The sequence below is a fragment of the Drosophila sechellia genome, chromosome X (genome assembly GCF_004382195.2).
Source record: "Drosophila sechellia strain sech25 chromosome X, ASM438219v1, whole genome shotgun sequence".
Taxonomy (NCBI): Eukaryota; Metazoa; Arthropoda; class Insecta; order Diptera; family Drosophilidae; genus Drosophila; species Drosophila sechellia.
The window spans coordinates 1,598,494-1,625,067 of record NC_045954.1 but is presented as its reverse complement, the minus strand read 5'-3'; the positions used below and the strand labels follow the sequence as shown (position 1 = coordinate 1,625,067).

The 26,574-nt window shown below is 50.6% G+C and overlaps 6 protein-coding genes across 15 annotated transcripts; 2 read left to right on the top strand and 4 right to left on the bottom strand.

The window, feature by feature from the left end:
* The first annotated feature begins 444 nt into the window (after positions 1 to 444).
* Positions 445 to 2,675, top strand: LOC6616019 (protein a6). Of its 2 annotated transcripts, none has more exons than XM_002040349.2 (2): positions 445 to 783; positions 849 to 2,675. In XM_002040349.2, the coding sequence occupies exon 2, from the start codon at positions 851 to 853 to the stop codon at positions 2,078 to 2,080; it is 1,230 nt and encodes a 409-aa protein (XP_002040385.1). In that variant the 5' UTR covers positions 445 to 783; positions 849 to 850; the 3' UTR covers positions 2,081 to 2,675. The 2 variants fall into 2 exon arrangements, with proteins under 2 accessions (XP_002040385.1, XP_032581770.1); XM_032725879.1 differs by having other exon boundaries at positions 445 to 787.
* On the bottom strand, positions 2,477 to 3,301 carry LOC6616018. Its single transcript, XM_002040348.2, has 3 exons — positions 3,241 to 3,301; positions 2,991 to 3,171; positions 2,477 to 2,926 (listed from the first exon to the last, which is right to left on the bottom strand). The coding sequence occupies exons 1-3, from the start codon at positions 3,299 to 3,301 to the stop codon at positions 2,590 to 2,592; spliced, it is 579 nt and encodes a 192-aa protein (XP_002040384.2). The 3' UTR covers positions 2,477 to 2,589.
* On the top strand, positions 3,170 to 23,035 carry LOC6616015 (coiled-coil domain-containing protein CG32809). Of its 9 annotated transcripts, none has more exons than XM_032725867.1 (18): positions 3,170 to 3,867; positions 4,959 to 5,109; positions 5,190 to 5,243; positions 5,312 to 5,451; positions 5,509 to 6,117; positions 10,561 to 10,651; positions 11,014 to 11,106; positions 11,535 to 11,649; positions 11,723 to 11,827; positions 13,014 to 13,177; positions 13,346 to 13,411; positions 13,493 to 13,576; positions 13,821 to 13,883; positions 13,980 to 14,442; positions 14,495 to 14,677; positions 14,754 to 14,847; positions 18,828 to 19,007; positions 19,077 to 23,035. In XM_032725867.1, the coding sequence occupies exons 2-18, from the start codon at positions 5,004 to 5,006 to the stop codon at positions 20,241 to 20,243; spliced, it is 3,777 nt and encodes a 1,258-aa protein (XP_032581758.1). In that variant the 5' UTR covers positions 3,170 to 3,867; positions 4,959 to 5,003; the 3' UTR covers positions 20,244 to 23,035. The 9 variants fall into 9 exon arrangements, with proteins under 9 accessions (XP_032581758.1, XP_032581756.1, XP_032581757.1 ...); XM_032725865.1 differs by having other exon boundaries at positions 3,170 to 3,930; XM_032725866.1 differs by having other exon boundaries at positions 3,170 to 4,009.
* Positions 6,135 to 9,648, bottom strand: LOC6616017. The gene is made up of 5 exons (XM_002040347.2): positions 8,959 to 9,648; positions 7,731 to 7,824; positions 7,540 to 7,660; positions 7,193 to 7,414; positions 6,135 to 7,136 (listed from the first exon to the last, which is right to left on the bottom strand). Exons 1-5 carry the CDS (start codon positions 9,485 to 9,487, stop codon positions 6,438 to 6,440), a joined length of 1,665 nt encoding a protein of 554 aa, XP_002040383.1. The 5' UTR covers positions 9,488 to 9,648; the 3' UTR covers positions 6,135 to 6,437.
* On the bottom strand, positions 11,812 to 12,646 carry LOC6616016. The gene is made up of 3 exons (XM_032725880.1): positions 12,520 to 12,646; positions 12,256 to 12,451; positions 11,812 to 12,202 (listed from the first exon to the last, which is right to left on the bottom strand). The coding sequence occupies exons 1-3, from the start codon at positions 12,608 to 12,610 to the stop codon at positions 11,824 to 11,826; spliced, it is 666 nt and encodes a 221-aa protein (XP_032581771.1). The 5' UTR covers positions 12,611 to 12,646; the 3' UTR covers positions 11,812 to 11,823.
* LOC6616014 (protein halfway) lies at positions 23,020 to 26,517 on the bottom strand. The gene is made up of 4 exons (XM_032725878.1): positions 26,160 to 26,517; positions 24,403 to 25,304; positions 23,835 to 24,345; positions 23,020 to 23,767 (listed from the first exon to the last, which is right to left on the bottom strand). The coding sequence occupies exons 1-4, from the start codon at positions 26,175 to 26,177 to the stop codon at positions 23,375 to 23,377; spliced, it is 1,824 nt and encodes a 607-aa protein (XP_032581769.1). The 5' UTR covers positions 26,178 to 26,517; the 3' UTR covers positions 23,020 to 23,374.
* Positions 26,518 to 26,574: the final 57 nt, after the last annotated feature.

Sequence of the window (26,574 nt, the reverse complement as noted above, 5' to 3'; positions counted from 1 at the left end):
TCCGGAGGCGACGATCTGCCAACTGACTCCGGTTGGAGTCGGTGTCCTCCCTATTGTTCCGGTCCTCGTGCGGATTTGGAGTGAAAGCTGCCCCAGATGTGAGTGAAAGCTTCTGAAAACAAAGCGCCGGCGCCGATTGAGTGCTTCTCAGAATTGTGGGTGGTGCCAAAATTAGCTTGAGTACTTTCCTTTGAGATAAGAGTGTTTTACTTAATAGGGATTTTATCGGGGCTACCTGGTGTCCAAGTCGCTGGATGAGCTGGTTATCCTAAGCACTTGAATCCTTCTGTCATTTGCATACAAGCTTCATTATTTTCTCTAGCTGATTTTGAATCGCGCGCCCAAGTGACGAATGCATTATCGATAACCACCGACGAATACTGTGTGGCCAGTCGACGTGCACGGTTGCACGCAGCGCGGACTATCGAGAGAAGCGTTATCGATGTGTGGTCGCTTATCGATGCAGTTTTATAAACAGAACTCTAAAGTACAACAAAAGCACAAATTGAGCAGCTGTCGCGCGAAAAAACACCCATCTCGGCCCCGCTCGCATTTCGGCATGTCCAGCGGCGGGAGGCGCAGCGCCTAGTTCCGCGCCTCCGCTCCTTCCAAGGAAATCGCCCTGCGCCCGCCACGCAATTATGCAAGTTGCAGCAGCGGATCTAACTGTACTCGCCGCCAGTGGAACAGCAAGAGGAGGAGGAGCCCCACGGGCCCGTGCCCATGACCCTTGACAATCCGTGGCAGGCACCGCCACCGCTAGAAGACGAGTCCACACACTCGGTAAGTAGGTGCCCACCAGTGGCCGACCAGGCGTCACGGACTAACTCTTCTCCTGCCGCCTGCAGACATGAACCAGAGACATTCCGAACCATTCTACATATCGCCCCGGCTGTTCGACAACCGTCGTCTCAAGCGGCGCCGCTGTCGTTGGATGGAACGCCTGCTTGAGCACCAGCGGATCTGCATGGCCCGGATGCGCGCCCAAGCGGCCCTCGCCTCCAAGACTGACCGGCAGCTATCCCATCTGCAGCGGCGCCATGTGGCCGCCACTTTGCAGGCCGACGTGACTATCGACTTGCTGTCGGACGACGATGAGACCCCATCGGCCGGACAGTCCGCTGCAGCTGGCCACAATCGCCTCCTGATACCTGCCCCAGGGCACCGAGCACCTAGAGTGGGCAGAAGGCAGGCGCCGCGCAGAGTTGCCACCCACTCATACCCCGTGACCGACAGCATCCTGATAACCAGCGACGACGAGCACAGCGAGCAGGAACCCAGTAGCACGGCAAGAGTGCGCTCCCAGCTCTCCATGCGCTCACCGCCACCGCTCGCACCGCTCACACAGTCGGAGACCATCGAAGAGGTAACTGTTTCGTTGGTGCCGCGCACCTCCACCACTGCCAATTGCCTGACGCGAGTGTCAGGCAACCCCAAGCCGTGTCGAGCGTCCACGGCGGCCACCAATGGATTCGCCACCGCCGAAGGCGGAGAGGGCGGCAATGAAACGGGCTGTTTTCTGGAGGTGGACGTGGGCGGAGGCATCACAGCCAGGCTGCCGGACGAGACGACTGTTCACACGGTCATCGCCAACCGTATTTACGAACTCTCGCTGAGCAAACTACGCGAAGGCCTGGCCTTTAGTGGAGTGCCGGAATACACGCACGACCTGATGCCGGAGCAGCTGCAGAAACTGTCGCCGGCATTGCGCGCCAAAGTGGCGCCCTTGGTGGCTCCCTCGCCGCCCACGCCCATCTCCCTAAAACTGTCCAGCGACCTCAGCATATCACTGATCTCAGACGAAGACGAATGCGAAAGCACCGGTCCACATGCCAACGGAGGAGTCGGCACCGAGCCAGTACACCCCGTCGTGGTGGCTGCGGCGGAGGCACACGCTGCCGCTAAGCTGCTCAAGCAGCAGCAGCCACAGCTCTCGGTGGTGCAGCATCTGCAGTACGTGGGCGGCGGACTCGCAGCTCCAGTGGCTCTGGCCCTTCCGGTGATGGCAGCGAATCCGACCTCGTCTGCTTCCGTCGTTGCCTTGCCGCTGCAGCTGCCGCGACGCCGAAAGCTGGGATGAGCTAGATGACTGATGACCGATGACCCGCCAGAACCGAGTCCCTATGGCCATAATATCATTCCCCGAGCCGGAAGCACGGCATAGACTTTAACTAGCAGTGGCTAGAAGTGCAAATATGAACGTAGGTTTAGCGACAACACATCACTGTTTCCCAGTTATCCTTGAATCCGCGACTAGTCCTTGTCCGGTAGATTTTTTTATCCTTCTCCTTTCCCAAGCACCTTCTCTCCATCTCACTCAGTTGCCCATTAATCTCCCTGTCTCTGTCATTCTCATATTTTAAGCTTTAAATGAAACGAGACGACAACGTACAAATGAAAGTAGAAAAGCATCAACCCATATACATTGTTGAGCAAAAAACACAAATTTCAAAAGATTATAAGAGGGAGTAGAAAATTTCAAGCGAGTGAGAAAGGTGAGCCCAATATTTATAAAGTACAAGTAGTTAGCTTAAGATATACTATGTATATGTACATTTGATTTAGTGTATCATATATTACATGGCTGAATCACGTCGTGTAATCCGTCGCAGTCCGCCGTCTGTATAACATTAGCTGATCACCAAACCGGAATAAATTTTCATTGTATATATGAACACGTACACTAGCTGTGAGGAAATGATACTTTACGTATGCTACAATCAAGGTTCGTTTTGAGAAATGACGGAGACGCGTCGCCTCCTTTCCACCATCTCTCTGATCTCTGGCCAGGATTTCGTGAGTGAACTCGTACCGCGCTAGGGCACTCATGATGTAGATCGACCGTCGCGGCAGGAGCAGATCCGCAGAGTAGCTGGCAAAGTCATGGGATCCTTGGTCATCCGCTTCAGTCGCTGAGCAGGCAAAACTGTCGAATACAATCGTAAATGAAAATGGAATCGAGTAGCATCTTCTTCTTTGGCCAAACTCACTCGAGTGCTGTCCGCGTGCGGCTTGATCGCGCCAGAGTCAGCCAAGTCCACGATGGGCACGAAGGGCATGACCTGACCACCGAAGGAAGCTCACAAGAGGCGAACCAGCGTGGCCCGGTTTTGGGGAGTCCACTTTCGGCGTTCAACTTCGCGGTATTCGTGGATTGCCTGCAAGTTGTATGAAGTCAGGAATCCAATACTATATTGTCTCACCCACCCACCCACGTTATCCCAGTGGCTCAACTCGTACGGCAAGTAAGCATCAGTAGTTGCTCCTCCTTCGCAGTGATGAAGTCCCTGATGACCCGCATGTCCGATTCAAACTGGCGCTGCTCACAGTGAGGCCACTGGCCGGGAAACTCCACCAGGGTGAGGCTGCGGGTCCAGACATCCGCCGGGATCCTGGCTGCGCCCGGATAAACAAGCCGGCGCAGGACAAGTATGTGTTGCGTCACCTGTTTTTAAAGGTCTTCCGCCCAGTTATCGATTGGAGCCATTCGATAGCCACATGCGCTCAACCGCCGAGCAAGTTACCCGATTGCCCCGACAGCAGTTAAGCACACACAACAGAGCAGCGTCGGAATGCAGGGATGCCAGGACACCTGACGGCTGGATGCCAGGGGACTTCGCTGGTCCGGGAACACTCGATTGGTAACGCATGCGCCGTGCGTCCGTGCAACCACGCAGTCCTCGTTCGGCTAGGGCGGAAACGCTTTCCGGTGTAGATATACCAGAAATATTTCTGCTCTTCTGGCGTTATGCTGCGTCGGTGGACGAGTGCCGTGTCCTGACTCCTGACTCCAGAAAGCTGTGTAGTGACGAGTGCAAAGCGGAGCGAATTGAATTGAATCTAGATCCTAAGGACACGGCTAAATCGGTGAGCTCCTCGAGCTATGAGCACCTAGACCAATTAATTGTGAAACCTTCCTGAATCGGCAAGGCAAGTGCGGTTCGAGAAAATGCCAGAAACATCGCCGGTGAACCGCCCACACACCACCAAAGGTGCATAGGTATACAAGGTACAGCCAGGACGTGATCCCCCATGAAAACCCAACGGAATCCAGCCAACTGACCGCTGACGTATGTGGAAAAGTCAACAGCCACGAGCTCCCCTCCACCGTGTTTAATGTGCACTCGTGCCCTGGAAACTGGACGCAACTGATACAATTAAAGGCGGCTGGGAAAAAACGGGCCTGGGGCACCGCACCTAAAACTAATCAAAAATTCCTTTAGTGGCCCGCAATAATGCCGATGGGCAGTGAAAGTGGGTGGCTGTGTACATGTACATATTCCCAGGCAGTGGCACTGGCACAGGCACACAAAAACCCGTGAAGTGCTGCACTGAAAAGTATACCATGTTTCGTGTGTACACATCTCTGCGTGCGTTTCCTTTTGCTGCCCCTTCCTCAGATTTCTTGCTCGAGAACAACAGGCAAAATGAGTACATGCAGCCAAAATAACTTGACATGCCTTGTTTAAGGCGCCTTCCAACTTCAAAAACGTTTACATATGTAATACAAATTCGAAAGTGAGGCGTGTTATCTCAGCAAATGGCATCTAAATGGCAACTGCGATGAACAGTAGTATTCATTCAATATTATTGGCTGTTCTGCCAGCCGCATCTCTGGGGTCCCGATCCAGATCCGCCTGCAGTTCCAGATCCAGCTCCAGTCACGCCTTCGGCTCTGTCCTGCTTTCTTGCTCCATTCCGTGCCGCAGAGCAGAGTTTGCGCACTCCGTTGCATACTTTTTGCATTGAGCACTGGCACTAGCACTGCGAGGCTCCACTCCATTCCACCACACCCTGTTAAAGAATGTGCGAGGATACATGGTTTATCTACACCAAAGTTGCATGTTGTGTGTGTGCGGTTTAGCGTGTTGTTGCCGGTACCAAACGTAAACAAAGTCCAAGAAAAGCATGACATTTTCACGTTACCCATACGCCCCGTTGTCTCTCATTTTCTGCAGCTGCAACATAGCCACTGAGCTCCGCACATCTCAAACGGCTGCAGGATGTTGATCCGTTGGAAGAGTAAAGATAAGAGCGCCTCCTCCAACCAGAGCGTCGGTGGCAGCAGCAGTTCCTCGTCGAAGAAGAAGCGCAAGGGTCGAGAAGGCGGTAAGTAATCGGAATCCATAGAGCGGAAGGAAGCGAGATGAATCCGGGACACAGCCTAACTCCTGCTCACTCTCTTTCAGAAGAAGACTGGCAGAATGAGGCAAAGTCTGGACGGGTTCCGTCAAATGAACAGGGTATGTTAAGGACCAACAGACGTCCACGGACCTGTAGCCCCATCCTCAGTGTCTATGTGTTTTCCCAGGTGGCGACGAAAGACGACGAGCCATGCGACGCGACGATCCGCGTCGACACACGCTCGGCGGCGATATGCTGGTGTACGGCTCGCAGCATCCACACGCCCATCAGATGGCGCCCCAGCAACAGCGGGCCATGGATCTGGAGGTGAGCTCCATCTCAACCTGCTTCTGCCATCAGTTTCTGATTTTGGTCTTTTCTTAGATGAGTACGCGCGCGCAGAAGAACAAGAAGAACCAACCGATGCGTGGATATGCGCCTGTCAACCAGGGACCGCTGTTCGACGACGATCCCGGCATCATGTCGGAGGTGGAAACGGCCAGCACCGGATTCCGGAGGGGCGGCAAGCAGCGCTCCTCGCTCCCCGTGGTACGCACGCCCTCGAAAACTCTGGAACGACCGCTAGGCCTGGTCTTTCTGCAGTACCGCTCGGAGACGAAGCGCGCACTGCTGCCCAACGAGATCACTTCGATTGATACGGTGCGCGCCCTGTTCGTACGCTCGTTTCCGCGCCAGTTGACCATGTCATATCTGGAGGGGCCCAATGTGAAGATTTACATTCACGATGCCAGCAAGGATATGTTCTACGAGCTGGAGGACGTGCGCTCGCATCTGCGCGAGATCAGGGACCGTTCCGTGCTGCGTCTCTTTGAGTCCACTGAGGTGGCAGCCCCGCCCCAGATCCTGCCCGGCGGTCCTGGAATACCCCAACCCCTGCCGCAGGCGCAGGCCAATTGGGATCAGGATCAGAGCTACTTCAGCGAGCCGGAGTTCGACTCGGACTACAAGCACCAGCATATCCACAAATCAAAGGTAAGTGCTGATAGATGTTATCAGTTAAATAGTCCTTTATTCAATATCACCGCGTTATTGCTAGGGTGAGGATGTAGGGCTTAGGGAAGCAGGATGGATTGGTGTCCATGAGCGAGTCAAGGGTTGTTTGGTGGCCAAATGGGTGGCCACAGTAAAGCGTTGACTCCCACATGGACAAGTGGAGCACAAGATGCCCAACCAATCGAATACTTATTCGCACATATATAGAAAAAAAAAGATATGGAAATAATGGGGTGGGGCTGGGAAAGCTTAAGCTGGGGTCCTAGGACACTAGAATGTTATCCGTACTTTGGGCACAACTAGAAGTTACCACATGGACCCACGCTGAGGCCCTTGAGGGCGTTGTTCATGTGCTCGCGCACATCCTTCCACGAAAACACGATGGCTCCCTGGAAAGGCTCCGTGTGGCAGCTGCTACAGATGGCCATAACGGCCCTTACCTCCTCCTCGGCGGGCTCTCGGTCGTGCGTGCTGATCTCCTCCTCCAGGCTCATCTTGAGCGTCAGATCCTGCTTAAATTGCTGTCCGCCAAAGTCGGCGAGACCGTTGTAAATCAAGCTGTCATCCGTTCCGGACCCGACACCGTCGTCCACCACAGATCCATCGTCCAGCAGCACCAGTCCGCGCTTCTGCACCTTCTTTGTGGCGTCGGTTTCCCTCTTGAACTGGATATGGGTCTCCGTTTCGTCGATAAACTGCACGTTGGCCGAGTTACTTAGCATTTGGAAACGTTTCCCACCGCCACCATGTTGCAATCCGCTCGGCGGCGAGAGACCCAGAAGTTGCTGGGCCACCAGTCGCGATCCCGCGTTTATCTGTCCGTTCACAAAATTTGTATTGATGGTGATTGCCTGCTGGGCGGGATTGTTAGGAGCACCGGCCGCGCCAGGAGCGGGAGCACCACTTGCAGTCGGCGGCGGATTGGCCAAGTTGATGCGCACCCGAGTCGGGATCTGGCCACTGGCAAGCAACGTGTGCATGGGTTGAGGGCGATTAATCTGGATGGAGGCCTGGCGTATTAAATTGTCTCCGTGGGCACTGGTTGCGAACTTACCGAGGGTGGGGCACGAGTGGTGCTGGAGACCTCCTGGCCCTCGTGATCAAAGTGGTGGACATGATGGTGCTTGTGGTCGCGATGTGCCTTGCCTGCACTGAGCGCCACCCGATAGACCTGGATGAGCGTCATCTCGAAGTGGAGGCCGTGGCTCACCTCGCCGGTGACCGAACTGCCGCCGGAACGCAGCTTGCCGTTCGCTGGGATTTTATGTCCCACCAACTGGAGCAATAAAGTGGAGATGGAGATTTGAGATTATAGCAGCTGACATTCGCACGCCGAAAGTGAAAACGCGAACAAGGCATTTTGCAATATGCGTAATCGGAGTCAAATGGAGTCAGACTAACCGAGTTGTGGAAACCACGCCCAATGCGTTCTGCCTTCAGCCAAGCCTGCCACTCGCCCGTCTTGCCATTCCACGAGCTGCACATGTGATGCCACTGGCGCATTTTCAGCGGGTAGTTCAATCTTGAGCAGAAAAACGATAAAGATTGGATAGATTGACGCCGGATTGATGGATGGTTGCGTTTCGACTCACCTGTACATTTGCTGACCTTTTATGGCCATCGAAAGGAAACTGGAATTCTGCGCATTTGCGACCCAGATTTGCACCTCGCGTGGTTCCTTTCCAGCTGCAAGTGTGAATGTGGATGTGGAGGCATAAGTGGATCAGATGGGCTTTGAGACTCGCTTTCATGCCAATAATGGTAACGGTCGCTCAGATTGCGAAACTGAGTGGAGCAGCATTCCCAACTACTACCAACTACTGCTCGATGGCAAGAACGTTTCGCTAGCCAACTAGTCATCTTACGAGCCTCGAGGACTCCCCCCAGCGGTGATTAGATGCGATCAGGAAACCCGCCCAAGTGGTGAGCGAGGCGGTTGGTTATACAACCGGCATGCGGCAAATCCTGTTACGCTGGCAACATGTGATATGCATACATTTAAATATGAATCACCAAATCACCACCGGCTGTGAGTAAAGCACTTCCTATCCGGAAGCTTGGCTGCTGATCACCACTACTTGAGTTGGCGCTCTGGAATTATGTCAAATGCTAAGGCCCGCCGCTTGAGCTTCAGCTTCGGTTTAAGCGTTAGCTTCAGCATTGGCTTAAGCTGCTACCCACAGCTGAGAGTGCGACACCAACAATGCCGACGACATCCAACTGGAAACAGGTAAATTATCGCTTATGTAATGCGACCGCAGCGACAACAACGCAGACAACAACATCAACAACAACAGCAGCGACGCCAAGAGCAGCGGTGGCATCGACGACCTGGGGCAGTTGAAAATATCCAACATATTCAAGACGTTTGAAAACAAAGCGAATCTTGAGGGCGGCATTATGCAGCAGCAGCAGCAGCAGCACTTCTCGTCCCACATCAGCAGCACCATCGTCATAATCTTCACCAGCATCATAACTGACCATCAAACTGGGTGCTGCCGACTTGCATCAGGAAGTGGGCTTCCTTTCACTTTCGCAGCCACTCAGCCACTCAGTCGCAGCCAGGTGCGATTGCCGGAGCGTGGCCCACAAATTCACAAATAAAATTTCATTGCCCACAGCGAAGGTCTCTCGCTGGAGCGGTGGCCCATCAAAAGATCGACGTCCGTCACCCGTCTCCCGTTGTGCGCTTATGCAATAGCATTCGCCCAGTGACCATTGTGCAGCCGTTGTCTCGCGTGCCGCTGAAGCAAGTCACGGTGAGAGGCTGATCCCCACCACTGCCCACTACCCACAACCCACCCAAGCCCACTCACTTACCCTCGTAGGTCAAGAGGACGTGGTCGCCGCTGTGGTTGGTGAATCGCATCCAAAAGCAGATAGTAAACTGGTCCAGTTCCGGCATCGGATTGCCGTACTCCACTTCGCCGTCCTGGTTGAAGGCGAACTTCTTGACGCTGCAGCGATCGGAACCGTACACTGGAGACCGCGGGAAGGCCAGCGGCTCCTTGGGCGCCTCGTCCTCGATGCTGTACGACTCGTACTGGTCCTCCAAGTGGTCAGCAAAGCTTATTGGATGGGACACCGCTGCACTGGAATCGACGCCGTTGACAATGGCAGCGCGACCCAGCAAGAGCTCGTCCTCGACCTCGGTGGCTTCCTTGTCGCCGCCGAACTGCGAGAAGCTGGTGGATATTTCATGGCTGCTACTCGCCGCCCCTGGATGCGATTGCTTGAGGCTGTAGGCGGCAGTGCCGCCGCCGCCAACTGCGATGGGCTTCCAGGCGAAGGAAGCGGTCGCATTCAGGAGCACCACACCGAGCAGCGCTAGAGGAAGTCGCTGCGTCATTTCGTTTATTGGGTTACTGTCACTCCAATTGATTCTGGCTGTGATCCTAGTCTCGGTCTGGGTCTGGGTCTGGGCCTGGGACCGGGTCTTGAAGATTTAATCTTCCGCGCGTCTGTAACGTCCGATTGCCGCGATGTCTCGCACTTCACTAATCATCCACGCATGCGCCACAGCCAGGTTGAGTTGCGCCAAAATCCCAGCCGCTGCCGTAACAAAAACAGCAGCTTTGCCGCCGAGCTCTGCTCAGCTGGCCGTCAGTCTCGCTCGGTTGTAACAAATTGTAAATGGTTGTATTGAAATCGAAACTGAATCTGAAACTGGTTGAGGTTTGTGGGCTGAGTTGGCCTGCAGTGTGCCGTGGCGGTGAATGAGCCAACCACTTGCACTTGCTGCACTCCAGGGCTTGATAATCCAATGCACCTTGCATACGAACACATCGTGCGCCCAGAGCTGACCGTGGAGCAGATCCACCTCCTTGACCCAATGATCGCCAATTCTGCCAATCAGTGCTAGACGAAAATAGGAAAACGCGTTGAATTCCGCGAATTCAGCCGATTTGTCAGCGAAGTTGGCAGGTTCGGGTAGAGGAGTGGTGTGTGGATTATGGTACATATGCCAATTAACTGGTATTCATCTTGCCACGGCCGCGATTGAGTCCCAATCAAAAGCACTCACTTTGCAAAGCATTGCTGTTGGCCACAAAAAACAAATGCGTAGAAGATTAGATGTATCTTTCGAAACGAAGCCATGAGAGGATGTCTTACAATGGCTTTAATTAGTTTTCAACTATTGATTTGACTCTCATCACAGCATATTTATCATTTTCTAGGCAACTACTGCGCTCGCATTTCTCTCAGTGTGCCAGCGCGTACGTGTTTGTCCGCAATAATTTGGGATGCGTTGCAAAACATTATAGCTATTAAAGAGCGGAGAAACCATATTGGACATTTCATTTCACTTCTTGAACGAAGGCCAATTGGCAGTGTTAATCAAAGTACTCGTGCCCCTGCCACTGGCCTCCGGCGATCCAATCATTAAACTAATCCAACACCGTTTATCCATCCATCTTTCAGATTGGCAAACAACCGGCGCCCTACTACGTGGGCTCATCGCAGACACTGCCGCGAGGCATGTACTCTTCAGAACGGAACAAGGTGTCGATGGGTGCGTAGAACAGTCGAGCCTGCCGACTAATTGATTCCGTATTCCTTTGATTCGCTCCGAGTAGTGCACTCTTGTTTTGATTTTACCGATCCTCCTCGTCCTCCTCCTTAGGTGACCTGACCCCCCTCCTGCCCACCGCTTCCCTTCTTCCCGGGACTTTAGTATTATGCGGGATTCGTTTCGGTTCAGTTCCGTTCAGTTCAGTTCTCTGTCATGCGCATTCTGCAGTGAAAGCCCAGTCTAAATATGATTCATGTTCAATCCATCCATAACCATTAACACACTCAAACTCGAACACCAATCAAACCAAACCGAACCGAACCAAACCAAACCTATGTATCTGAACCAACGAACCGAAAAAGGAGCGCCTGTGAAACCACTCAGATCGCTTAATCCAAGGGGTAGCATGGAACCCCTGTTCCCCTACACCCCGGATCAGTTATACAGCATTCCAGGTACACGAGAATTTGCCTTTCTACCCACTTATAGCTAGCATTGTACGATCGCTTCCATTTAACCAAAGTGTGTGTGCAATGTAAGCGGTGACATTTCGCATTTCACATTACATATCACATTACATCACATTATAGCGATTGCATCTGATTATCCATTGGCTTGCGCTTGAAATTCAAATCCAAATCCAAAACGAATCTTAAATGCACACTGACTGTGCACTATCCACACATCCAATCGGAAGCATTTATTTATGCGGCCCCAATCATGCATTTCATTCGCTTCATTTTGAATTGCTCGTTTGCGTTCCTTTATTGCGTTTCGTTATACCTAAATTGAACCACAAACTATAGGCTACCAAGCACGCACATAGCTACGATCCTCCCACCATTAGATGTCCCAGTTCTAAACGACCAGGCTGTATTTGCAGATGGATATACCAGTTCCCCGGAGCGCAGCAGCCGCGGAAACTACGAGGAGCCGTACTACAGCCAGTACGGAACGAGAGGCGCCGTGGTGGCGCCCATTATCGACGAGGAGCAGAGGTGCGAGGGGGGGAGTAGGAATAGATGTTGTTGTAGTAGCAGTAGCATCTTAACTAATTTGTGCCATTTACAGCGATGGAACCATGACAGAGGATCAGTACGCACTGTACGGCATCAAGGTGGGACCGGGACCCAACCGCCTCACGCATCGCGGTAACCAGATCTACGATCCCACTAGGTAAGCATGCCCCAGCCGCGATCTCGCAAAGATTTCATGTAGGAGGCGTAGTCCTGCTGCAGCAGAGTCGGCAGATCGCTATCGTGGCGCACGGAGCTGCGCTTGCTGCGGCGGTATATCTTGATGCGTTTCACATTGCCTGTGGATGAGCTGGTGGTGGCCGTGGCCACCGGGTGGAAGTAGGTGGTGCCCTTGCTCTTGATGGCCTGCACGATTAGGCAGAGTAGATAGCCGCCGAAGGAGAGAAAGGCCAGGGCCGTAATGCTGATCTGGAAGAGGGTCTGCAACTTTGAGGGCTTCTCCTCGGTCCAGGAAGTCGGCGCGTGTGGATGGGAGTGCCAGGAACCATGGGAGCCAGTTGTGTCGTGCTCACCCCTGCAATCATCTAGTACAGCTTCATGTTGTGAGCTAATGGAAAGCAGGCTTACCGATCTGCGGCCATCAAGGCCATTCGCTCTGGCAGCGGCGATCCATCCGGCGCCATGTGTGGGCATTCAGTAGTCGGCGTGAGACTATCGTTCTTATCCAGCGACTCCATACTCATCACGGACTTCTTCAGCAGCAGCAGCTCGTCCACCTGGAAGTTAGCTAGGCAGCGAGCGAACCGCGCTGGTGTGCTGGTCACTGTTCGGATTGGTCATGAGTCCGGGGCCACTGGGTTTCCCAATCGAATGGAATTGCATCGTACATACCACTGCATGTAGTCATGTCTTTGCGGGCAGCTCTTGGTGGTTCTTGCGCAGCTCCAACTCGTCGACTGCGAAAGCGGATTGGCACCGGCATTGCGTGCTAGCACGGACTTACTTTTTGCTGCCTCCGACGGCCAAACGAGACGGAGGGTATATTGGACCAGCTGAGCGGCCTGACAGCATAGCGCAGCGCAGGTTAGGGTATAAAGAAGTCGAATAGCAGCTTATGTAGTCATGCAGCTGCATTCTTGCTGTTTTGGTTCACGCTCCCATGCGCTAAGTGCTGCGACCCGCGTTTCGACTTCGACTTGGATTCCAAATCCAATTCCGGTGCCTATGCTCTGATGTCGGATGCCTAGGCTTGGCTGCGCAATTGGAGCGATGTGGTGCCAGCGGATGTGTGGCCCAATGATCGCTGCTTGCCAAGCACGCAACACCTGGAGACAAGTTTTTGAGTTTTGTGCTGATTTGGTGACTTTTTGCTTACGCACTTGCAGGCCCGAAGACTTGCATCGGATTCGCGTGGAGCACATGGAAAGGCAGCTGGCCAACCTGACGGGACTAGTGCAGAAGGCCCTCGTTAACCAGAACCCCCAGATTGCCCCGCTGGCCGTGCCCACTCTGGACCCAAACTATCTGGTCGTGCCGTCGCAGATGCAAGGTACGAATATGAGTCCCTGCAATCCCTAAATGTTGTCCACGGCACTCTCTTGGCTTGTAGCACCGCTTTGTAGGTCTACAGACCTCGCTCATCTTCCGGACTCCTTGCACCCGGTCTCTCCCCTCTAACTACATGTCTAATTTGTTCTCTCTTCCGCACGCCGCGCAGCCAACGGCTCCGGGGATGAGCTGTACATTCGGGAGAAAGCTCCCAAGCTGGGCAAAAACTCGTGCCGTAAGTGTCGCCGGTACCGGAGGCCCAATCCTTTGCAGCCTTTGAAAAGCCGTCACATATTGTCTTGTCCTTGTCTTGCAGAAAAATCGGTGTCCTTTGAGAAGTCCGTGTCATTTAGCGATGACATACAGGGAATACCAAAGTCTCACAATCCCCTACATGCCGGTAATTTATTTATATGTACAGCCTTGCACTCAGAATAAAAATCAATATAAAACTGAGATAATCCCATGTACGAGTATACGAGAATATTAGAATGAAAATTTAAAAAATGTAAAGTTAGAGCGAATTTTATTCTGAGTGCGGTTGAATGGTGTGGGGAAACGCTTCCTAGACACAATGCAAGCCATCCGTTTCCCTTTCTCACCACTGCCACTCACTGCCTTCGAAATGGGCGTGGTCTTTACAGCCGAAACGAAGCCAACCAAGCCGGCAATCAAGTCGTCCACTCTTCCACGCACCTCGTCGCAAGGTAAGAACACGGCACGCCTGCATCAGCCACATTTGTCCATTAACAAGTTCCCCAATTCGCCGAGTGCTCTGCTGACCATCTACCCTTCCTCCACAGAGCGTGACCGACTAAAGCCTCCTCCGCCCCCCAAGCCGATCGTGCTAGCCCAGACCGCTCATCCCAACTACCGGGCGGACATTGCCCTGGCTCCCGAGGTGTACAACCATCTGCGCGGCCTGCAGAAGAAGGCCAAGGACCTGCGCATGGAGGTGCGCACCCTGAGGCGCCTCTCGCAGGCCCAGGCTGTAGCCGTGCGCGAAGACATCAAGGGAACCTTCATGCGGATTCGCGCTACTCTGCTGGCGAGCAGCGGCAGCTTCTGGGATAACCAGGGCGACCAGGACGCCACACGCATTTCGCGCGAGGAGGAGCTCTACAAGCAGGAAGTAATCCGCCTGGAGAAAGACCTCAGCGACCTGGAGGGGTCCGTTGAGAACCTGCGCGGCGAGGTCATTAACCGGCGAACACGCGTCAACATGACGGCCGTGGAAGACATGGCCCTGGTGCTGAGCCGGGCAAGGTGGGTGGTCCAATATAACCCATGATCGGACAATAAACGAGTTCCTTTGTAGCAAAACCGTCGCCGAGCTGAAGCTAAAGTTCCCATCCCTGTCGAATGGCTTGCGCTGCATCCTGTCCAACGAGATGGAGAAAGTGGTGCGAGAAGAAAAGTTCCTCAAAGAAGAGCCCGACCGCTTGGAGTCGGCGCTACGTCGCTGCAAGAAGCTGACCGGCACACTGGTGACGCTCAAACGGTTTGTCCTTCGCCCATCATCTTGCCCTCCGTGTCCGAAACGAGGAGCTCATTGTCCTTTTGTTTTGCATTGACAGCTTGGCCAGCGTGCAGGAGCAACGGCTGCCACCGAACGAGCCGACTATTAGTGAGGAGCCACCACGATCCGCGGACATCTCGGCGGCCGACAAGGTGAGTGCGAAGCATCCGAAGTGCCTGGAGAGAAAACGTGGAGAACGTGGTGTTGCGACAGTTACACAGAGCTAGTTCAAAACCAAATCGAAGAAAGCGTTATGAGGCCTGACCACACCTCGATTTTCATATACTTATATACATATTATACTACTGCTCCATAACGTGTCATGACTATATATACATATGTATAAAAGTATTGTTTCCACTATTTCTATCGCAGAGATTAGTTGCTTTCGTCCTACCGTATATCGAGTTTGCTATGCTTTTATTTCGAATCCACCTCACCAGATCAGATCTGATCTTCTCTCGAAACTCGTAGCTTTCACCCGAGTCTGCGATCCTGCGATACTTCTTAACGAACATTTTCATATACATATGTAGGTGCTTCGAAACCTCGTTTTCCCCAATGAGTCCGTCCGGCCGTCCGTCTGTCTGTCCTCGAATGTGTCGAATTTAGCGGGATAAGCACATTTATGGATACATGAATGTATGTACATATGTGGAAGCAGAGTCGATTGAAGCATATCCCACATCAGACTCTTCACTTCACTTCGAGTTGAGGCGGTGATTTTCCATTTGAATTGGGTACTGTGCAAAATTTGAATACCGACATAATTTTGATTACCTTACATTTATTCGTTTGTAGTCTTCGGTTTATATTTTGTGCGTTTATCTTATGAATAAGTTGCAATTGGCTGTTGTTACATAACTAGTGTTTTGGTTCATCGTTCATTTCACACAAATTATTCAAAACCATTCAACAAATTCCTTCGGCGAGTGTAGCAGCATCGAAATTCGATCCAGTCCAGTCAATTCGAATTGAATGGCATCGCGACGACCTTTGACCCGCGTTCCGTTCCGTGCCCCTTTAACCCTTGACCCTAGACCCTTTAGCCCTAGACCCCTTGCGCCCAGCCCCTGCTACTGCCCCTTGCCCCTCAACCATAAAGCTAATTGTTCTGAGCTTGCCCTGTTGGGCCTTAGATATTTGAGCACATAACCAACTAGCAATCGAATACAAGAACTACAACTACAGATACAGATACATAAAACATTTTGTTTAAGTACCAAGTATACAGTTGCAACCATCATCCATGCTGAGAACGTCTAAATCCAATTAATCAAACAGAACACAACAAGTTAATTTATAAAGCAAAGCTAACGTCTTATAAAATGAGGTTTACCTTCGTTTTCTCTTTTTGCCTTTTCTCAAACATTTTTTGAATAACGTTTACAACAACAACTACAACCCACATAGTTTAACTGGCGATGGAGTTCAAACTTCAAAGAGGCAATTACTGAGTAATGACTGAAAATTCAAATATAAAAGAACATTTACGAAAAAAAAAACCAAACTAAAAAACAAACAATCAAACCTAAAAAAAATTCAACCAAAATCCAAACATAATTAAAAAAAAAAACCAAAAAGCAAAATACCTTTTTGAAAAAGATGAAATCATAAGAATAATTCAATTTTCTTTTTGCTAAACATAATTTGCTCTGCATTAAACATACTAGTTTATATTTTGTATACTATTTACTACTGCTATAAACTTCAAACTAAACTAATACTCGTACTAAACTCGAAACCCATATCAAATCAATCATCAAAGCTGTCCATAAGCCACCAGAAGAACACTCCTCTAACCAACCAACCAAACTACCCAACATAGCTACATGCCCATGTTCCTGTGTATCCTGTGTACATATGTATGTACAATGAAAAGCCCAATTTGAATGACTGTTTGTGTGTGATTACCATTGGAAGCCCCAGTCTCCCACCCACTTTCCATTTTCCGATCCAGTACAGGATATATATATGTTCTTCAAACAGCCGCGTCCCTAGATTCAGATGTTGCCTTCTCAAAATCAAGGATCAAGATCCGCAAGATCAAGACATCAAAGGCGCACAGTAGAATAAACAGAATCCAAACTTCCTACTTGATTTCCGATTGTAAAACAAAGTTCTTTCCGTGTTTTCAAATGGGGCCAACACCCACTTTCCTTCGACTCAGTGCAACATGGACTCTTTTCCCCACCTTTTCCGACTATAAAAACGCCTTGAAATAGGTACACCCACATCCACACCCACCCATCACCAGAATCCGTTCCCATGTCCATAGTTTCATATACGTACGAGGAGTTTTGTTTTCAGTGTTCGCTGCTTTGCAAGTCTTCTGTTGATGTTCGTTCCTTGTTGTACATGTTGTTTTGTCTTTGTCTCTCCCCAAATGTGTACACAACACCCCTGCCCACCCCCTCGGCGAGCTCGCATTTAACTTGATTGTCTGGATCTCCAGTTCCGGCTGAAGCGTTCTCCTCAGTCGTGCAATTAGCGATCATGTTGTCCGAGACTCATCGAAGAATGCCCGTGGAAACAAGGGTCTGCAAGAGTCGAGCCAATCACACGCAGCCGGAAGTGGAGTGTTTTGAGTGGCACCTAAGACAAGAACGAAGGTGCCGAGATAAAGCCTAAGTAGGGCTCTTTGGAGCTGGCTCATTACTCCCATAATCTGTTCACAATGTGTTTCCATTAATTCCAATCGTACGGACACTCCCCGCTGAAGAAGAGAAACTCACCCAACTCAGCTAATCGTACCCAAATCTGTTTAACTTTTAATTGATATTTTGTAGTTGCGATCATGTGTGTGTATATACCAATATACCATTATACGATTTAGAGAATATGTGTATGTATAAGTCTGTGTACCCGTTTATGTACGTACAGAACAGCCACTTCCCCGAACCTCCAAGTCCCTCATACCGAACATTCCGAGGTCCCGCTCTCCCAGCCATAACCCATCTTAGTACCAAGCAATTAATCTTAACCAGACAATCAAACGGCCAATTGTATTGCAGTCAATCAAGTATGCAAACAGTCATCACTGTCAGTCACTGTTCTCACTCATCGATTGTTGTCTTTGAAGTTTCAACAATCTACCAATCCATCGACCTATCAGCCCCTCATCAATCACACGCGTAGCTCCTCCAAGAGCGTTCTACCCCCCTCTTTCCCAAGAATCATGATCAGAACTAAAGTTAGAAGTATAAGTACCAGTACCAACTAAGCAATCAGAGCCACCAAACTAACCGCACCCAGAGCTGGGATCTACTGTTGAGTAAGCGGTCAGCAGAAGAAGGATCAGTAGAGACACTCTGGCATATACTAGACACTTAGCCCCCGACACTTTGCACTTTGTACTCGGTGAAGACTTCCGTGCAATCCATGAATACTACATCCCCACGGGGTGCAATTCATTTCCACTTAGAGCTTAGAGAATACAAGAACATCATCTGTCAATCACATCTGCATCTGCATCCGCATCCGCATCCACCCCGTTTCATTCGCCGCGTCGCCTTTGAAGTTATTGGTTTATTATGCCGCATACCACATATTTGTGCCTTGGATAAACGATAAACCATCGCACACCTTCATCCGTACAGCATAATCCACTGTCCACCATTGTAGAACGCTTACCTTTGCTTGTTGCCTGCCTGCTTGTGAATATGCATTAGCTCGATGTACCGACACACTCTATCCGGCAACCGATCATGTTCTAGTACTATACGCTTCCATATGTGTTCCCATTTCTTTGATTGATTGTTCAGTAAAGTTTTGCGAGACGCCGGCTTTATTCACTGCATGATCCGAACCTACTGCAACCAACTGCACCTATGTATATTTCAACGCCTTGGCGACCTTTTTGGTTTGGCTACACTTGTAGATACATATGTATATTGCTGGGTTATTTGCGTATTGTATCGGATTTGTATGAGTATTCAGATATTTTGCGAGAATATACATGTCCCATTTGAGTACCTACTAATTGCCGAATGTATAAATGTGACTACTTTCTATATATATATAAATTTTATATATATATATATCTATATATATTATGTACTATACCTCGCCTTCGCCTCCCGGGAGCTGCATTAGTGCCAGTGTTTTACCGTCTAATTGTGTGTTCTTGTAGCCAATCCCAACACCCAGGATGGGGTCGTTCGCTCTCAGCGGGGGACTCGCACCCGAAAACGCACTCGATGCTCTGCTAGATGAGCTCAAGACATTCTCCAAGCCCATCGCCCAACAACAGCAGCAACAGCAGCAACAGCAGCAGCAGCAGCAACAACAGCAGCACCAGCAACTATACGAGGTAAGTGTGCTCGCCAAGCGCGTCCCCCATCCCCAGACGAACTCAAGGGGTCCAAGTCTCCCTCCACAGATTCGCCCTGAAGATTCGGCATCCGACGAAAGCGCCCAGGCCGCAGTACAAAGCACCGTCACCACGCAAATATCGCAGGCCCGTCTCTACACGGAGGCGAGCGTCAATGTGCAGCAAGCGACCACCGGCAGCATGGTCATCGCTGTCGCCTCGGGAACTGTTTCGGCCCAAGCTCAAGCCCAGCGAGGAGTGCTCACCCACCAGCAGTCACAGTCGCAGGCTCAGCTGATGGTGCACACCAACATGGGCAGCCTGCGACGCCTGCACTCCTATCCCAGTGAGTCGGATGGCGAACTGCCTGGGCCGCCACCGACTGGCCCGCGGGCCAGCGAGACCTCGTCCTCGACCAGCCTGACCAACGGCGGCAGCAGCAACAAGCCACCCGTGCCCGAGCGAAACTCTGAATTGATCACCAAGGTGGGCCACAAGCGCATCCCGCCACCTCCGCCGCCACGCACCAGCTCACGCAGTCCACTGGCCAGTCCAACCAGCCCGAACGTGCCACCAAACCTGGCTGCCGCAGCCACAGTCAATTTGATTCCCAATTCCAATTCAAATGCCAGCGCCAATGCCAATGCCAATACCAATAGCAATGCCGCAGGAAACAAGGGCACAGTGGGTGAGACTACGGCCGTTGTTAGCGGCGACACCTCAAGCGGGGACAACTCGAGCGGCAACGAGTCCGGCAACGATCATGTGCAGCGCCAGGTGGCCCTCGAGATGCGCCACCAGGAGCTGCTCAAGAAGCAAAAGATGCTCCAAGAGCAGTACCAGCGGTTGCAGCAGATGAGCAAGCTGCCCTCGGTGGATGTAGCATGCTCCTCCTCCTCCTCCGCGCAGGACATCGCCAGTGGCAGCAACACACTCCGGAAGCTGGGCAGTGAGACGAACATCCAGCAGAAGATAGCCGCATTGAGTCTAGCCTGCGAGACTAGTGGAGCCGCAGCTGCGGCGGCAGCGGCGGCTGCTGCTGCGGCTACCAATGGCGGCGTGGTGGCCAGTGATGCTACGAGCGGTGCGATCGGCGGTGGTGGTGGTGCTGGAGCTGCAGGGGCGGCTGGTGCGAGCGCTGCTGCTGCACACTCCAACTCCAACTCGAATTTGAACTCCCAACACCAGACAGCCACAACGACCACTAAACAGCTGTACGAGACCGAGATACTTTAACACAACTGGAAATTGGCGTGGAACGAAGCTAAAATTGACATTTAATCGGAGCAGTTGAAATTTTTATATCTGAAATTGCGCACCAGATTAGTCGAGGCCCAATCAGCACCCTTACCCATAATATGTGGGGACTGCGATTCCGAATCCAAATCCAAATCCAATTCCGATAGAGAAACGTTGAAGGCATTAACAAATGAGAACGGAACGAGACGATAGTTAGGATTGAATATGAATGGCAAACACCTTTTCGTTTGTTAGGATGAGCACGGACTAACTCACAGCGTACTTGTATTTACTATCATCTAATTGTCGTACACAAATGTGTGTTTGCACAAATCCAGCATCGAGCTTTCAGCATACGCATCCGATGTACTTTATGTGTTGTCTGTGAGAACGCAGGGCAAATGATCGGAAGCAAAACTAAACGAAAGCATACAGTATCGAATCGAATCACAAATCAAAAGACGTATAAGTAACTTGTGCACCCCCATATAAAAAACAAAAAGCAAAAAACAAAAACGGGCAACCGTACAACCCATGCACCAGAGTAAAAATGCCCAGATGAATGTATTTATGTATGTATTCGCTTACATTGATGTACTTGTTGCATGTTGTGTTTTTGTTGTTGTTTCGACGAAGTTATAGGTCATATACATAGTTCGAGAGCAGGAGATGGGCAGGCGTTTGGCGCTGGAGAACAATAAGTTCTCCAAGAAACCAGCACCGTAATCCCCAGCACAATGCCACGACACAACCATAAATCCCAGTATCCCTGTATCCCTGCATCCCTACATCCATAAATGTGGACTATGTGTTAAGGTCCAGCAGCACCCCCCGCCCCTGAACCACAGTCCAAAGTCTAAAATCTGAAAACCAGGATGTGGGACCCAGAGGCCAGGACCTGGCCACAACACAACATACAACACTTAGAAGCAACCCATACACCATACACCATACACCGGCATAGCAAAGCAAAACGCCACACAACACACAGTCGTAGGAGCACAGGCCGTTTGAAGATTGAAGATTAACCATTCTGCACATGTACAGATCTACGTATGTACTTAAATAATATGTCATAGATTTTTATTATTACCTTGGTATGGGACGTGAGACTGATAGTTCTATATATGTAGCATCAAGATACAATATGAAATACGATGGCGAAAGCTAAAGATATTGTACTTATTTTTGTTAGAAAGATGACTAGCTAATTTTATCCCCCTTCCCCAAGAGAAGCCACAAACAGCACTCCCTCCAGCCACTGCGTAGTGGAGCCCTCAGCTCGTTATTCCCGACAGGATAGGCGGAGAGTGCTGGTGCCCATCGGACTACCGACGGTTCTCTTGTTTACATGCTGCACCTATCAAATGGGTAACACATATGTCCTTAGCTATATGCATTCAACGCTACACGCTACATCGAACGGTGGCTAGTGGCTGGCCAGCCAGGCCCAGGCCCAGGATCCAGAGACCCCAAGGCCACGTCCACGGTTAGTTTACACATGGGCTTTGCCCAGAAACGGGCTTTCACCCCCACACGATCGAGTACGCTCTTGACTGCATTGCATTGTTTTTTCGAGGAAAGAGCACACTCGTGCATACACATAGATTTGTTAACTTTGCTGCCCGGCCAGTATTAGACTTCAGTATTATAGGCTAATTTACTTTTAAATAAACTTGTAACACACGACTTGAGAGACATTTGTTGCACCTCTGCCACGTTTTATATCGATTAAACACAAACATGCATTCCTTAAATTGTTCAATTTTCGAAGTCTAAATGAGGTCTGCTAAGTTCGCCACACCGATCCCGATTCATTCGGGAGCGGAGGGAACTTCACACATAGGACGAGCGCCGTAGCATAAGATCTAACACCATGCCACACGAACAGGTTGCAATGAACACTTTAGAGTATATGTATCTGCATCTGCATCTGCTATTCGCTAATCACATATGTATGTATAAATTCATAGTTTTATTACATGTATATCCTCCAATAGCTCAAATACACCTTCTCCAGGCAACTGCTGATGCGGATGCTGACCTTGTGGCCACAAGCACAACAGTGAGCCGTATCCTTTATAGGTAGTCCCAGTTTAGATGCCCCCCGACCCATGTGCAATAGACTTGACATCCAGACTAAGCGCCAAAACACTTATGTAACTTAACTTAGGTGCGCGCTCAAGACATTTACATACATGGCATATATACACAAAGACAGATATTTACCTAAGTTAGAAGATTTGTATTGTTTATTTAGCGCCATTCGACGAAAATGTATAACATATATATTTACATGCAAAACCACGCAACGAATACACATTTAAAAGAACATATATACATGCCTACGATGATGAATACGATGAAATACGATGATAATAAATATCAACCTATGCGAAAGGCAGTGTTAAAGAGTCCCCTAATAATAACAAGTCAACATATTTAAGTAAAAAGTTAAAACAGGGCACGTGGCCAAATCGAAGGCATCGTGACCCCACTTATATTCCCAAAAGACACAATACACCGAATCACACTCCACTACACAACACACACATTCACACTCACTCGCCTACACAGGTATTTAGCATCGCGATCACGATCTAATAACGATCTAATGGCGATCTAAAACCAAACCAAAACCCTCGCCCCACTGGGAGAAGGGAGATGCAGAGCTCAATTCAGATTGCAGCTGCATCGGAAGAGTTGGAAGTGCGTATTTTTTTCTTAATAATAATTATTCTATTTAAATCACAACAAACCACAACAATAAATATCATTCGTAAAATGAACTCCGAACACGAGTTTCTCTATTAATTTATTGCCACATGTAAGTAGACTGACTAAGCTCACGACCCTAAGTAATGGTGCTGATCAACGTTACACCTCCGTTTTATGCTTCCAGATGCACCGCACCCACTACAAATCGTCAAGTGCAAGCACACTGTTCTTAAGGCTACACACCACAAAAATTGTTCACATATATATGAATGTAGAAGGCACACGGTTCCGCAGATACAGTCGGATACATATAAAGGTAGGACGCATATGAGAATACGCTCTGTCATGTGATTGTGTCACGGTATGGCCGTCTGTTTGACCACCTGACCATCTTACTCTCCACTCTGACTCTACGATTCGCACAGCCAATCGCAGGGCAACTTGGGCATTTTACTGGCCGGCCAGGGCAGATAGCCAGACGTCTTGAAGACCCAATAGTCGTAGGACACCTTGGTAATAAGGGCGAGCAGCAGCAGGACCTCGGCGGCTATTAAATAGTATATGTAGTCGGTCCAGTCTGGTGGGGACTGGCACAGCTTGGCCTCCTGCAGTTCGATGACTCTTTGGGGAATGTTGCGACAACGTATCTCCATATAGTCGGGTATGTCGGAGCTACGCTCCTTCAGCCAATTTTGCAGCGTCTTTGCCGAGATGCAGTCGCACTGCAGCTTGTTGCCTGCCAGGTAGATACGACGGCCTAGGCCAGAGTCCATCAGGGCATTCTTAAGAAAGTACTCCGGAATCTATATCGTGGTAGAAAGAGACACTTTGTTTTAGGGATTGGTACATTAGTAGGTCAGAGCCACTCACCCTGCTCAGCGAATTGTTCCGCATGTAGATGCGCTGAAAGGTTTCGATGAACTTGGTACCCTCGAATTCATAGATGGAGGATATCTGGTTGTTATCGGCCAAGAGACGGTTGATATTGTGGTAGGTAGGATTGGTATGGAAGTAATCGCCCAGGCTGGTTATCTTGTTGTTTGTGATATTGAGCATAAATGTGTTGTCCGGCAGTCTTTGGGGTAGCTCCACCAGGCCGAGATTGGAACAGTCTACGTGGCACTGGGGCTTTGACTGGTTGTCCTGTATAATCATAATATTCTCCAGCGTACAATTGCAGCTGCCGTAGTTTGGAATAACCGGACAATTCGTCACACACCGCTTCCTGTTCTCCAGCTGCTCCACGGACACCTTGTCCGTGGACTGAAACCAGGTGTGCGTGGCGTTATACTGGCAGTAGGAGTGCTTTGGGTTCAGGAAATTAATGGATTCGGTGTATATGATCTCGTTTAGCGGGGTGCACAGCATGCGCATGTTGCCACTGAAAAGATTCGTTTGGTTAGGCCTCTTCCTTTTCTAAACATGTAGCCTTACTCACCTGATATCCAGCGTAATGTTCTTATTCTGGTTTCGGTGAGGCACCAGCGAGAGATTGTTGTTCGACATGCCGAAGAACTCCAGATGGGGCACGTCCTTCACCGCCCTCGAGTGAATCTCCGAGATGTTGTTGTTTGATATGTTCAGGCACTTAAGGGCCGAGAGCCGCGGAAAGGCGTTCACCAGTCGAGTGATATTGCCGTCCGTCACGGCAAGCGACTGCAGGGATCGGAATATTGGGTTGGAGAGGTCCATGTCCTCCACAGTCATGTTGCGCACGTGCAGGTTGGTCCACTTGGATATGTTGCTGCAGCTTGAGATCATCGTCAGCTGCGATATGTTGCAGCAGTACCAGGAGTTGGGCCGCGCCGGGTGCTCCCTGCACTGGCACTGTCCTCCTCGGTTTTGGGCTTCCGACTGCGCGACTGTCGAGCCCTGGCCCTCGGAGGTTTCGGCTCGTCCGTCAAAAGTGTGGCCACACAGCTGCTCCTCTGCATAGAAACAGTGCTTCAGATACTCGGGCTGTTCGGGAGCAGCCGGCGGAAGGGGTGCAGGCGAAGTAGTGGACGTGGTCGAGGTGGAGTGGTATGTGCTTGTTGATGTTGTGTCTGTCACAGATCCCGGATCGGATATGCTTTGCGTCTCGGCCAAACTTGATGCCGTCGTGGTTTCCCCAATGCCCACATGATCGGCTGTTAGGATGGGAGCAGGTATGGCTGTTCCCTGCTCATCTTCCTCCAGCGGCGCATGGGGATGGGCATGGTGATGATGGTGAGCCTGTGGATGTGCGTGTGCATGTGGAGAAGACTCCTCGCCTAGTGCAGCCGGATCCGGTGTGTGTGCTGTTTCTGGCCGCGAGCATGCGCCTGCAACAAGGAGCAGCAGGAGCAGGAGCCATGTGCCCTGCAACAACAACGACAATCAAAGGGCGCGTTAAAGCGAATCGAGTGGGGAAATGGGAAAAGCGCCGTGTCGCACGTTGGACGTACATATGCAAATATTTGCTACACCAGACGCGTTTGTTTGCAAATCGAATTAGACCGACGAGGGCTTGGCCTGGCTCGTCCTCCAATTGCCGTAATTAGGGTAAGTGAGGCACACCCTGTACGCATAAGTTGCTGGGCCTGCGGCTCTGGGAGTCGGGAGGGTCTCCGGTATCCAACTGGTTTCTAATTGTTTGCCCACTCGATTTAGCGTCTACTGCCATGCTAATTCGGCAATTAATTAACGAATCGTATGTGATAAAAGGGCAATAAAAAGATTAATTGTGTTAGGCAGCAATTGTGGGCGGGTCGGTGTCGGTTGGTGGCAAATTGTCGGTTTCGGCGTGGAGTGGAAGTGGAAGGGGGCTATTTCCAGATCTTCGGCTGGTCAAAACAGCATAACAGTTTGCTATTACCATAAGCCAATAATAGGTTTAGTATGGAAAACACTTCCTACTTGGCTTAAAGGTTCCAGGGCGTGCAAGGATACGAGGATTAGCTAATGATGCCTCCTGATTTCAGGGCAAATGCGCTGCTTTTCACAACTACAATATGAGAATTACCTATGCTGTGTGAGTATAATGACTGGGTGTGGTATAAAATATAGTCATGGGTAGTATAACCTAACTAGCAGCACCCCTCCCTCGGAGCAATTTAGAGTGCTTTCGAGATTATAAACACAATATCAGTATCGGCATGCCCATGTCAATACCCCTACCCCTCCCGCAACAGATACACGCACACACTCGCCGAGCTGCATGCGCATTGGACTTACGTGGGTGTACGCGAGCATGTCGCCTCCGAAATGAATTCCACTAGGTGCTCCCTGGCAGGTTTACTCCTCGACTTGGTGGCACGGGAACGGAGCGGTCATCCACATCCGAGGAATCGCTATCATACGGAAGTGTTCACAATTTAAATGCTTTGCGCACATCCCAGTCCCAGCGGAGAGGAGCTTCTTTCTGGGCGGTTCTGCAGGCTCGTTCGGTCCGCCAGGTGATCTGCCACAGATCAGTGCATGGAAAGAATCGGTCGGGCGTGCTAGGTAGGTGAAACACAAAAGTATCTCGACTCGAATTGATAAACTACGAACAAAACAAAAGGCAACTGTTAGGTGCGCGCAGCGTAGCAGAGCACTCGCTGTTAAGTCTGATGTTAAGTGCTCTGTTCGGCGCGGGCAATCGACTTAT

What these genes read in the sequence shown, in the direction of transcription:
- LOC6616019 (XM_032725879.1), top strand. Translation starts at nt 724, where the DNA reads ATGACCCTTGACAATCCGTGGCAGGCACCGCCACCGCTAGAAGACGAG. An exon ending in CGAGTCCACACACTCGGTAA is followed by an intron (nt 788 to 848) that starts GTAGGTGCCCAC and finishes TGCCGCCTGCAG; the next exon opens with ACATGAACCAGAGACATTCC.
- LOC6616018 (XM_002040348.2), bottom strand. Translation starts at nt 3,301, where the DNA reads ATGCGGGTCATCAGGGACTTCATCACTGCGAAGGAGGAGCAACTACTG. An exon ending in ACTACTGATGCTTACTTGCC is followed by an intron (nt 3,172 to 3,240) that starts GTACGAGTTGAG and finishes ATTCCTGACTTC; the next exon opens with ATACAACTTGCAGGCAATCC. An exon ending in CGCACGCGGACAGCACTCGA is followed by an intron (nt 2,927 to 2,990) that starts GTGAGTTTGGCC and finishes TGTATTCGACAG; the next exon opens with TTTTGCCTGCTCAGCGACTG.
- LOC6616015 (XM_032725867.1), top strand. Translation starts at nt 5,004, where the DNA reads ATGTTGATCCGTTGGAAGAGTAAAGATAAGAGCGCCTCCTCCAACCAG. An exon ending in ATTATCGACGAGGAGCAGAG is followed by an intron (nt 11,650 to 11,722) that starts GTGCGAGGGGGG and finishes TGCCATTTACAG; the next exon opens with CGATGGAACCATGACAGAGG. An exon ending in ACATCTCGGCGGCCGACAAG is followed by an intron (nt 14,848 to 18,827) that starts GTGAGTGCGAAG and finishes GTGTTCTTGTAG; the next exon opens with CCAATCCCAACACCCAGGAT.
- LOC6616017 (XM_002040347.2), bottom strand. Translation starts at nt 9,487, where the DNA reads ATGACGCAGCGACTTCCTCTAGCGCTGCTCGGTGTGGTGCTCCTGAAT. An exon ending in AAAGGTCAGCAAATGTACAG is followed by an intron (nt 7,661 to 7,730) that starts GTGAGTCGAAAC and finishes TTTCTGCTCAAG; the next exon opens with ATTGAACTACCCGCTGAAAA. An exon ending in CCACTCGTGCCCCACCCTCG is followed by an intron (nt 7,137 to 7,192) that starts GTAAGTTCGCAA and finishes GCCTCCATCCAG; the next exon opens with ATTAATCGCCCTCAACCCAT.
- LOC6616016 (XM_032725880.1), bottom strand. Translation starts at nt 12,610, where the DNA reads ATGCCGGTGCCAATCCGCTTTCGCAGTCGACGAGTTGGAGCTGCGCAA. An exon ending in AGACATGACTACATGCAGTG is followed by an intron (nt 12,452 to 12,519) that starts GTATGTACGATG and finishes CAATCCGAACAG; the next exon opens with TGACCAGCACACCAGCGCGG. An exon ending in GCCTTGATGGCCGCAGATCG is followed by an intron (nt 12,203 to 12,255) that starts GTAAGCCTGCTT and finishes AGATGATTGCAG; the next exon opens with GGGTGAGCACGACACAACTG.
- LOC6616014 (XM_032725878.1), bottom strand. An exon ending in AACATTACGCTGGATATCAG is followed by an intron (nt 24,346 to 24,402) that starts GTGAGTAAGGCT and finishes GAATCTTTTCAG; the next exon opens with TGGCAACATGCGCATGCTGT. An exon ending in GGAACAATTCGCTGAGCAGG is followed by an intron (nt 23,768 to 23,834) that starts GTGAGTGGCTCT and finishes ACCACGATATAG; the next exon opens with ATTCCGGAGTACTTTCTTAA.